A 12,681-nucleotide genomic window follows, 5' to 3' on the forward strand; every position below is an offset into this window, starting at 1 on the left:
TAGTTGTTTCACTAATTGTGGCAGACCAGTGAGCTGTACTACAAAGTGGGGTTACTGGATTATCAGGGTAACTTGTCAGATTTAAGGTACCACAGTTTAGATGGAATTCATATTCATTCACTTACATTTTGCCCAGCCTACCTTAAATCAGACAAGATACCCCGATAAGCCAGTAACCCCGCGTCGTAGTACAGGCCACAGGTTTCAGAAAGACGGTTTAATTTTTTTATTTGACCTTTGGCCCATACTGTAAAACATGTTTTAAGTAAGAATTAAGTAACAAGTTTAAGTAACAAGTAAGAATTACAGGCTAAGAAACTGTTGTCTTAGCTTCTCTGAGTCTTTCTGCTCAAAATCAATTTAACAGGCAGCAGGACCAGTAATAATGCTTATTATGTTAAACATACAATAATATCCATCCATCCACACGTGCATACATCTTCCAGCTGCTTTTGCTTGCCACAGTAAGCACGGTAAAGAATCTGAACTTGGGCACAGAGTATAAATCTGGAGATACCTTGGACAGGATGCCAGTCCATATCAGAGCACACTGTTGCTCAACTTTTGAAATTTTGACTTACCAGTTCACACAACTGCATCTCTGACTGTGCAAGGACACCATAGTATCCAGAGGAAACCCACAAAGACAGAGGGAAAAAGGCTACCTCCCCAAACACAGAGCTGGGGGCAGGAAAGAAATGCACAAGCCTGGAGCATGAAGCTACAGTAAAAACCACAGAGGCAGCTAGCCAGTACATCCGCCAGAGGGTCAGCTAATGTTACCTTCCACTGAAACAATGACAAACACGTCATTATTCTGGGACATGAATAAAACAAAGCATACAGCTCAGAGAGGGAAACAGTGCCTCATCTGCTCTTCCTCAACATAAGATTCACTTCTGTTTCTCTCCAACCAATGATGTACAATCCAGTGTCACTAACTTCAGCCAGCTGACTGGCGTGTGATTTTCAATGCGATATAAGTCTGCACATTCATTTACTTGCAAGTAACAGTTTTATTAACTTGTAAATAGTCTGTAAGGTTTGCAAACTACCCTAACGCTTTTCATATAGCCAATTTGAGGTTTATAATGGAATAATATACACTTGCCGTAATATTTCTTGTATAGGCGTGAGAGTCTGAAATCATGAGTGTCACAGTAGATATGTGAGAGATGGAAACGCTGACAATATTTACTGTTGTTACCAGGTGTTAGCGGGTAGAGTAATTCTACAACACCGTTTATAACACCAACAACAATAATAAAAATAATAACAAGACAAACGATCTCAGTCCATCCGTCTAGGCAAACGCGAAATCACCTCCGTTCATTTCAATGGGTACAGTAAGTGCAAATTCAGAAAGTATCTTTTACTAGGTGAAGAGTAATATGGGCCTTTTCACTGAAATGAATAGGCCCATAATAATTAGAGGCTGCTCTGAAAAATCAGCAACAAAAGGACTGCACCACAAATTATGGAAGCGTTGCCTTTTGGATAAACAGTCTTGTGGGAAGCCTTGTTATTTTTTATTTTTTTTACTTCCTTGCTCTAAATACAATTATGCGTATTTGCGTTATACCACATGGGACAGGCATGGTCCTATTCTACAGAGTAATAACATGCTGACTCACTCTGCAGTGGGAAAAAAGGAGTAGCATCATAGTTTTCACATTAAGACGTGTTGTTTGTGCAACCTTATACAAGAAGAATACATGACTCCACTTATCAATGAAAAAAAATCACTCATTCTAATCCCTAGTCCAAAACACTTAGACCATCTAAGTCATACTGTTAAGCCTCAACAACAAGGGGTTTTATGTTCAGCCCAGCCTCATTCAGGACATTCTGGGGGTCCTCAGAAAGTAATGTTGTAATGCTGTAATTATAACAGATATCGCACATCATTTTCCCACTGAAGTAATGTATTACGCGAGATTTTCCACACCAACTAAAAAAAAATTGAATTTATATGGCAGTTTACATGAATAGGAAACACTTTATTATATTAGTAAAATATTATTGTATATAACATATTCACGGTGCCTCTTTACTCACAAAAACAACATAAAACTTACCATTGTGTACATACTCAAACGAGCTTCACCATGTGATATCATGGACATATTCTCTTTATTTTGCAGAATTTACTCTTTATTCAAAATTTACATTTAAATTTCATTATATACTAAAATTGTGATTTACATACAGTTTATAGTAAAGGCTATACAGTTTTGTAATTTATTTGTCTTTACTTTACATGTCTTACCTCACATTATACTTTACATGAATTTCTGTTCTGAAATGCTTCCACTTTGCAGTAATACCCCTTACATGTGACCGTGGAACATCTAGCAGGGAAGAAATTTCACAAACTGACATAGTAAACATGGTGTCCTATGACAGTGCCAAGCTTGAATTCACTGAGCTCTTTAGAACAACCAATTCTATCACAAATGTTAGTAAACCTGACTGCATGGCTTGGTGCTTGATTTTATACATCTGTGGTAGTTAGTCTGAATGACCTAAATTCAATTACTGAGAGGCGTATCCCAATACGTTGGCCATATACAGTAGTGTGTGTCCGAGCCGTTTAGGCCTGTCACAATAATCGTGTTTTTGATATATTGCACAATATATGGATATGAATTCCATCATTTTTTCTAACCATGATATTGGCAATTAGGCATACAGGTTTGTTTACATGAGAATGAATGCCACCAACATTTTAACCAGGCGCTCTGCTTCTGCCCTCTCCTTTGCTCCGAGTTGCAGACACGGCTCAGGGCTGCGTCATACTTCACGTGAAAGAGTGCGCAGTGCGGGACTGTCCACGATCCTGAATGTTCACGGGCTACTTGTAGCACCAACTCGCCAGGCTGGCGTACTTTGACAGACTACAGCACTGTAGAGCAAGGCTAAAAGTCACATTTATGAAGTGTGGTATGGATGTTATAAGTCAGAAATAGCCTACCAAAATAACGTCAAATACTTATTTCCCTTTACCGTCTTAAAATATTATTTAGCTAAAGTAATGATTTGTTCATTGTTAGGACTGCCTTTTTTGTAGCCAGCAAATTTTCCATCCATACCTAGAAATAAAAATCAAGTCTTTATTATCCTGTAGTGAGGAATCATAAGATTCCGGTATTTCCAGTCTCAGTTAACCATTCTTCAAATACCATTAGCCTTTTTTGTTATTATTCAAATCATAGAGGGCAGAAAAGGTGTTTATGTACAATGTTTAGTTCAACTTCTCTCTTACTTTGGGGGGGGGGGGGCAGCTCTCACCTTAACCATAAGTAACCAAACAAAAGACCTGTGCCATATAAATATGTTAAAGCCCTATATGGATCGTTCAGCTGCCGCTCCTTCTCCAGTTTCTCCTACGTCAGCCCCCATCTCTGCTGCTCTTGTTGCTTGTCCCAGTGATTATTCTCCGGAGAGCAATTCCTTACACCTCGGTAGAAATTGTTTACCCTGTGTCCACTTGCCAGTCTCCGAAGCCATAAGGTCACTCTCGGGTAAAGTCGCCTACTTGCCTTTTGCTGGCCAAAAGGCCGTCACGTCCCTAATTGACCGTTTCCCAACTCATGAACCCGCGTCATAGGACATGACGTTCATGCTGTTACATTTTCTCCCACTGAGCAGCATCCCTGTTGGTTTAGTCCACGCTAGCAGGTGTTGTTAGAAAAAGAGACCACATATTTACCTGAACATGGTCTTGCTATCCCGACTTGTATCCCTTGGAGTTTGCCATGTTTGCTCGTGCCAAAGCTGGACGGCACTGTTCCTTATTGTATGGACTAAAGGAATGTAAATGCTATAACCAAGCCTGGCGCTTTTCTCTCCCTTGGACCATGGATTGTATAATGTTGATTGCATTGGTTCTGCTGAACACTGAATAAGAGTCAGAACGCAGGCCGGGAACACTGTAGGGTGCTCATTAAACTGCGGTTACTCATACCTAACTTACAGCCATTATGGTCTTTTGGACTTTTTGTTAACAAAGGTCCTACCCATTGCAAAACTGGGTTTGCAGTAAATTTCCCATTATGAATCACTGTCTATACCTCTGTGTCAAATGGTTAATATTTAGTGAAATATTTGTTAACAGAGCTTGACGGTCTATATATATATTTTTTTTGATTGTGCGGTTTTATATATTTAGGATATTTACATTTTTTGACATTCCAATTTCAATGTCTGAATATTGTTAAAATTTAAAAGTTCATTGTTCTTTTAAAGGGTGTACTTGCTATATTATGGTATTATATTATCACTATATCAGTGGCATGACATGGTCTTAAAATGACAATAATATCGTTTACTGCAATTATTTCTGGGAAAATATATCCAGCCATCTTCTGAACCCTAAATGGGGCCGCCGGGGGGGGGGGGGGGGGGGGGGCGGAACCTATCCCAGGAACAATGGGAGCAGACGGAAACCAACCCTGGGCAGTTGCCAACACACTGCAGGGTGCACACACTCACACAACTACAGGGCCAATTGAAACTCACCAATCAACCTATCAACCTATCCTGCACGCTTTTGGACCGTGGAAGGAAACTGGAGCCCCAAGCAACAACCCACACGACCATGGGGAGAGCATGTGAACTCCACACGGAAAGGACCCGGGACCGAACCCAGGCCCTTCTTGCACTAACCACTGCGCCACTGTGCCACCCAGGCAAACCACTGTCCAGTGAAAATAGTTATTGTGACAGACCTAGCCATCTTTCAACCCTTAAAACGTCACTGAAGCCAAGGGCTTAGATGTAAAATCACCGTTCATTCAATCCAAGCACAAGGACACAAGATGCAGATGTTTACACAGCACATCTTTAAAGCCTACAGCTGTCTGATATTCAGTAGCACATTGCCAAAAAAAGGAGCAGCTGAGAGAAAGAGAGGTTTCTGCACAGCAGAACGGATAAACAAATCTGCCTGTCTGCGGGATGGTATAGATTCAGAGAGCGAGGTGGCTTGTTTGGAAGCCACATCTCTTTTCTCCCCAGTGTCCAGCATTATCTATAGATCTTCAATGATCTCACAGCTATCAAACTCCTTGCCTCGGCATTGACCTGCGCGTTTCACTTTTAAGAAGAGCTCACTGCCGGCAATGAATATTATCAGAACAAGATGGCCCTCAGGGTTGACTCTAAAACAGAGAGATTACTCACGCAGTGCAAAGTCATGTCCGATTATAGGAGCAGGTTGTGGGGCTATTCGGTAAATTGCACAATTACTGCGAACACAGCGGCAGATGTGGTAGCCCATTTGCTGGACGTGGTGGAGACAGGGCCATCGGTAACACCAGATCATTTTATTAGACCACATTCCACAGGGGCCCTGTGCCCTTCAGTGGAGCGTACTTATATAAATTAAACATGCTGAATCCAAGTAAGAAAATATTTCTCTCCACCCCCCCTGCAGAAATAAGGCTGGGCCCTTCCAACAAGTACCCCTCCCCAGCTGACGGTATGCAGCGTGTTAGAAGACTGATGGAGCAGGCAATCCGGGCCCTGTAGAAGGAGCGGGAGACTCAATTATCACATAAATAAAGCTGGAAAATGAGCAATGGCCATTTCAGTGTCTTTAACATGCAAATCTCAGTGCAGTTAGGATCAGAGCCAAAACAAGCAGAGGCATGGTGAGAGAAAGCGAGAGAGAGAGAGAGAGAGGGAGAGAGAGAGGGAGCTGGCATTTCCACACTGGCAGTGTCACTTGATCATTTGTGGAGGGTTGGTAAGGTGCGTTATTTGTGCTCACTGACATCGGCTTCATCCGGAGGGACGAGGGAGGCTGGGGGGCATGTGCTGCTGGCCTGGCTGGAGCCCCGAGGTCTCCCACTAGCTGCAATGCCGGGCCTCTTCACTATGCCCTGTCTTTCCTGGCCACCCCTTCTGCCAGATGCCCTCAGCACAAAGTATTAGTAAACATTTAGCAGCTCTGGCATGCCATCCCCCTTTCACAGTGTGCAGCAATAATTACTTCTTAAAGCAATGGGTAGAGCAAATCCCATTTCTATACCTGTGGGAGAGGCTAATGTTTGTAAAAAAACCAATAAACTCTGATAGAAACTTATTCTTATTGTATTCAATATGCATTGTATTCAAAAATTGTTACAAATTAATCAAAATAATCATATAAAAAAAAATCAATACAATATTATATAGTATATCCCAGTGTAACTATATAATGACACTCTATATAATTTATTTTAAATTCACAGATTTTTTTCACCCAAATGAACACATTCAATGCCCTTGCTCGGTACAATATATACCTATAAAAACACATTAAAAGCCAACTCATAAGTTCACCTGGAGGCTGATAGCCTTCAGAGAGCTTTCCCGTTTCCAAGGCAACAGTTAAGCACTGACTAACCAAACTAGATGCATCGAAAGTCACTGGTTGTTCAGGAGAGGAAGAAAAGTAACTCTCCATGCTTTTCTTAATACATTCTGCGGCAAAACCCGATTTTCAGTCTTTATTCTCCCTGTCGCAGTTCAAATGCATGAAAGCCCTCAACTCAAGACACTCCAGTAAATGCGAAATTGCTTTGGTTCGCTGATAGGAAAAAAAGACAAGGCATGCATTCTCTACTTTTTAAATTAAAGCTCAGCTGCAATTTATTTGAGCAGTACTGAAAAGCACAATAGCTGTGAAATTAATATCCGGTGAATTAAAAAAAAATGTATTTAACAGCATACTACCTTTGCGGTAGTGTTTTTATCCAGCGGAACGACGGAACTTGAAGCCAGCTGAGCAGACAGAAGAGTACATTTACAAATTCAATGGCTTACATAAATGGTCTGTAATTATAGGAGTTTTAGAAAATAATTCTAATGTATGAAAAACAAGGAATAATATTCAGATTTAAAAAGAGATTACAATCTACAGTAGTTTGTTTTTTGCTATTCTCTGCATCACTTTGAGTCCAAGAGAATACATAATATAATTCCTTATTCCGTTACTTATTGCCTTTCATAATCAACTCACTCAAGTGGCATAATTCATTGGATTGTTGGGTAGAACTATTGCCTCACCTCCAGCGCTAGGTGATTGAATGGTGCTTCTTCTGTGTGTGCGGTTTGCAAGTCCTGCCTGCAGTTCAAAGACATGCAGTTGGTTTAAATGGTGTCCTTAAACTGCCTATAGTGTGTGAGTGAATATATATGTGCTCTGCAATGGACAGGCATTCCATCCATGGAGTACTACTGTCTGAGCTCCGGACCCCTCAGGGACGCAAAAGAAATCCGAAAACGCAAAAATAGCGAACATTTCTTTACCTACCCTGAATGCGTGATGCTCTGAGTAAAGGGAACTCAAGCTCCCCCAGTCCAACTGGAGTCAATGAAAACTTCACTGAATTAGTTCTGAGATGGCAACCGCAGTTCATCCAGTTCTGAGAATAAGCCTTCAAATTTGTAGTGTTTCTCAGAATGACTGCTGCCAATAGGAAAGCACGCCCAGAGCAATGTTCTATGTTAGAAACAGATGCATTTCGTTGCATGAAAAAGGAAGATCACCCAAGAGGGTAACAGAAAATACAATGGCATTGTCAGGGATTAATGATAATGTCCTAGTAGATCAGCTAAATGTGAATTAGGCAACTTGGGAAGGTGCTGCTCTGGCAGCCAAACGCAATGACTGCTCCCCCGGCAAATAGCAGCCTCCGCCCCATCCTTCCTTTCTAGGAATAACCACTATGCTTTTACACTGAGCAATTTGCTGGGCCCATGAGAATAATCCAAGCTATTGGGAGCTGGCCATTTACATCAGCTATACATTGCATGAGGAGATATGTGTTTCTGATCAGGGAGTCAGGGTGTGGGGTAATTGCATGCAAGTAACTGGCAGTAAAATTTGTGTGGGAGACCTAAAGATAGAGATCAGTGTGTGTGTGTCTGTGTGTGTGTGTGTGGTCCAAGTGTACCTTACATTGTGGGGACATAAAAGCCCCATAAAAGCAATGATATTCTGACGTTGTGGGGACCATTTTTCAGGTCCCCACAAGGATCTATGGATGCAATCAAAACACTAAAAATGCCAAAAATCTCATATTTTGTTTGGTTACTTATGCTTAAGGTTAGGGCTGGGTAGGAATTTATGTTGCCATTTTTGGGATTAGAGTTTTGTCCATATAAATCAATTTAGAGTCCCACAAAGATATAATACAAACCTGTGTGTGTGTGTGTGTGTGCGCGAGCGGGTATACCTGTCCTTATGGGGACACAATGTCCCCATAACGTGATAAATATCCGTTTTTTCCCTTATTTTATAAAAATCGGTGACTGCTATGAAAAAGTTAAAAATTTACTTGGTTACTTGTGGTTATGGTTAGAGCTGGGTGGGGGTTAAGGTTGTCATAGTTAGCGTTAGCATTTTTCCCATAGAAATTAATGAGCGGGCCCCATAAGGATAGGTATACCCTACATGTGTGTGTGTGTGTGTGTGTGTGTGTGTGTGTGTGTGTGTGTGTGTGTGTGCGTCTGTGCCTCCAGCTGAAATGCATGCTCACACACACACACAAACCCCACATTGTACATGTATTACCAGCATTATTACTGGGAAAGTCATACAGAATAGTTCAGATTACAATAATTTCCATTTCGATTCTATGCAACTTGTACAAATCTGAAGTAGCATCCTGGATTTTTTTTGGATAGCAAAACAGAGAGCTGGAATCTGAAGACTGGGATCAAGTTTCAGTAAAGAGCCCAGATACACAGAAGCCAAACACCATGATGTTGCTTAGTGTGGATGAAGAGTATAAACAGCATTTTTGCTTTGCCAAACTTAAAAAAAAAAGTGCAGAATAAAAAACTGAAACTGATATTCCTGTAGGAGGGAGATTTCAGGATGCATTATAGACTAGCCTGATTAAAGTTGCAATGGTCTTCCACAGTAAACATGGGAAAATGGAACGTGCATAAGGGCTATGATTAGGACACAGGGAGAAATTCACACTCGTCATATTTCCTCCATAACTATGAACAACGGATATCAGTCACATCAAAAACAAAATAAAATCAAAATCAATTAGTACCTATGACATCAGAGACCACTGAGACTGAATGTCTCTCTATAATATATATATATATATATATATATATATATATATATATATATATATATATATATATATATATATATATAAAATCTTTATGAGTGGTACTGAAAGACAGTTGAGGAGGAGCAGCCACAGGGTCAGGTATCGAAGAGTGCCTTACTCACCTGAGTAAGCCCAGTAGGACTCCTTGGCAGCCCTCCGGGTCCTGATCTCTGCAGCCAACCCATGGTCATCTCCTCGTAAAGATCCAGGCTGAACTCCTGCCTGGGCTGGTGACAAAGCAAAGCATGAGCTGAGCGAAAAAGGATGGCAGATGACACCGGCAGAACAGCTATTCATTGAATCTGCTAAAAAAAGAACATTAAAAGCCCAGCAGTGTGACCAGGCAGAGAGTGTGGTTTAGATGCTAGTTCAACTGAAGCCTGAAATTAAACTGTGGGGGCTGCAACGACAATGAAAAACATAATATTTGAGTCATCTGTCATCTAAGAACTGAATACAGAATGAGCATAAACAGCTTCAATATAAAAAACCAGGCCAACATTTGCTGCTGTTTGTCCAGTGTTGCTAGTGACAGGAAACAAACAAACCGATGACCGTTAGTGTTCTATCAACATTTTTCTTCTGATAGTTTTTGGAAATTTAGGATTGGCACAGCCATGGTTTCTGCACCCCGCTTGTAAGACAAAATATGAGATTTAATGAGAAGCTCCCTAAAATAGACCCTTCCTATCTATTTTTTTGCATAAGATATATTTAGGTCACAAGTGACACAAAGCTGTCAGCCGTTCATTGAGGAACCTTTCATTTGTAAAACGGATTCTACACTAAACAGAACCCTACCTGTAACATCCATGTAGCAAAGGCGGCAGTGAGCTACATCCCGCACAGTCAATAACTTTTGAACTGGTGACGCAAGCGCACATTCCGTCATGTTTAATTATCACATCATCACAGTATTTCAGTGTTACACTAATCATTGCTCGTTAAGAACAATGAAGTAGGGAGGAGTACATCTCACACTTGGCTTACAAGCAGAGAAAGAAGCACACCCACTGACAAGTACTGTCACAGTAATAACGACTGTGATGCCGAAAGCACTTTTCCGGGGCGGATACAAGCCAGTGATGTTTGGAATGATCCCATCTCGTGTGACGCTTTTTTGAGGCATCATCATGGTCTGCATCAAACACATTGAGGACACCATACATTTACGCTTTGCTATTAAATAAACTAACTAAGAAACCAAAAGTGTCTATGAAAATATTCTATTTGAGAGAGACGATGTAATTTCAACAGTCCTATTAATGGGAGGAAGAGAGTCCAAGTTCTTAATTCACACTCAAGGTGGGCTTTCACTTTGCAAAGCCCTGAAATAAAAACGATAATAAATTCAATCACGAAAGGAGCCAGAGCAAAATAGACAAGGTCATCATTAAGAAAAAAAATTGCTTAAACTTAAACAAAACAAATCTCAGTTACAGTAGAAGAAAATGAGCAGCTAACTCACTATGTCTTTTCCACCCATAAAAATAAAATACATCTACTAAAACTAACATAATGAAAAAGAGCAGTGTTGGTCAAGAAATCGTCTGGACCTCCACAACGAAGGATAAAAGTATCAAATAATATTTCACACATACACACACACACACACATTCACATGCACATATAATTAATAAGAGATCAAAACAGAAATGTCTTTTTTTCGTGTGTGTCCGTGTTCATTTTTAAATTGTATTTATTTTCAAAAAATTGGTTCCCCTGGGACCAATAAAGTTAATTTCATCCTATCCTACAGTTTATGACAAGATCTTATCTTATCACTTCCATCTCGAAGGTCCCGCAGCAGCTCGGAAACACACACAAACCACATTTATTCGGCATTCCTCATCCATCTAGCACCTTTAGCTGAAGGGCAAACACAAGTCTCATACAAACTGCATTTATCCTCAACCACTTCCGTTTTCCTTAATAGTAGGAAGGAAGAACAGATGTTCAAACCTGCAACCCATGCAGGGCAGCGGTGCTGGAGATTGGTTAGGTATTACAGTTTGGTTTGCGAGTTAATTTCCCATATGTGGCACTGTGAGTATAACACCCAGCAAGTAGTCTCACCTTAGTTCCTAGGAAAGAATACCCGCTAAGTAAACCAATAAGCAAAGTTTCAGCTCAATGGTAGTTAAAAGGTCTGTTACAGTAGTGGGAATGTCCTGTTTCCATCAGCGGTAAATGATCTGAATAAATGTCTGCTGCTGGGATACACAATGCCGAGCAACATTCAAGCCCCACTGTGCCTACATTGATTAACAATGAACCTCACAATGGAAGCCTGTCCACTGCTGGGTGATGTGAATGAATGGCCATACAATCTGAATTAGTGTATGTCACCCAGAAAAGGTTTCCTCTGAGAACTTTGGCTTTAACCCACAGTCCAAGACCTTGTGTTTAATAAGAAGTCATGGAAATATAGCGGATATAAATTTACTGCAAGGCCCGCTAATCTTTCAGAACTAAGCTTGTCTTATCAGAAGCTGCTTTTTTATGGGAGTGTAACTTGCAAAGGAAATATAAAAAAAAAAACCAAAATTTTGAAGTCTTACTAAAAGGATACCAGGAGTTACTGAAGTTCACCTGAATAGCAACTTCTGAATAAGATGGAAGCGGCGCAAAAGCTTTTCACTAGCATGAAACATTTCCTTTCTTGAATCCTTTAGCTCATTTAGAAAGGGCACATTGAAGGACGGGGTCTCCCTATCTGCTGGAGTGATATTACTCGGCTGAATTAGCTGGAGGCTCATGGTCAAGCATTAATTCGAGAGCAGGAGGGCTGCCTGCTGGCTGGAGTGGTTCCAGCGGAAAGATTCAAGACCGGTGTTGCGAGGCAGGACCAAGGGGAGCGTACCAGAGTGCTTGCTGGTCTCGGGGGCTCATCTCCTCATTTTTCTGAAACTGGGAACCACTCTGGCACCAATCAGGTAACAGATCTTTTTTCATAGCCTATGAATCCCCCTTTGACAGAATTCTGCTCTTAATAAAAACTGCACCTTATTCCTCAGCAAAAAGAGAAACAGCCATCCCATGCTATTGCCCATTTTATACAGAAAATTGGAGCTAAAGGTCTGGACTCATTTACTGGAATAATTACAAAATCATATTCTGTCCTACTACTTCCCCTCTTATATTTCATTAAAGCCTACTTGTATGAATAGTTGTCTTCGTCTGTTAAATTTTGCTCAGGATTGGTCTCATATACATGCATATAGACCGACAAACCAACAGTGAAATCCAAAAGAGGACTGTGAAAATAAGATATAGCACTAAATACACAAAAAAATGGCTTTCCACGATGAAGAAGATGGATTAAAAATAAAAAATCCTTTTGATTAATGCAAAACTCCTATTTAGATGTGTCTGTCTATTAATGTTTCCTGACATTAATGAACCAGACTGGGAACCGGATAAAACTTCTTTAGAACAGGAAGAACAGAAGAAAAAAAAATTACAAAGCATCACAAAAATAGAACTTAAAAAAACAAGAAAGCAATTATAAACCTTTGTCAGTATACATGTACATCAAAGCAGGCCGAGCTAGTCATCC

The 12,681-nt window shown here is 40.5% G+C and overlaps 1 protein-coding gene across 2 annotated transcripts in view; it reads right to left on the reverse strand.

Moving 5' to 3' along the window:
• The window catches only part of LOC125745413 (receptor-type tyrosine-protein phosphatase gamma-like), a 159,441-nt gene that overhangs the window by 114,125 nt on the left and 32,635 nt on the right, over positions 1-12,681 (reverse strand). For both annotated transcript variants that reach the window (XM_049018286.1, XM_049018287.1), the window contains exon 2: positions 9,245-9,349. In XM_049018286.1, coding sequence (XP_048874243.1) covers positions 9,245-9,349 — 105 coding nt within the window. The remainder of the gene's footprint in view (positions 1-9,244; positions 9,350-12,681) is intronic.

This window comes from Brienomyrus brachyistius, chromosome 6 (genome assembly GCF_023856365.1).
Source record: "Brienomyrus brachyistius isolate T26 chromosome 6, BBRACH_0.4, whole genome shotgun sequence".
Taxonomy (NCBI): Eukaryota; Metazoa; Chordata; class Actinopteri; order Osteoglossiformes; family Mormyridae; genus Brienomyrus; species Brienomyrus brachyistius.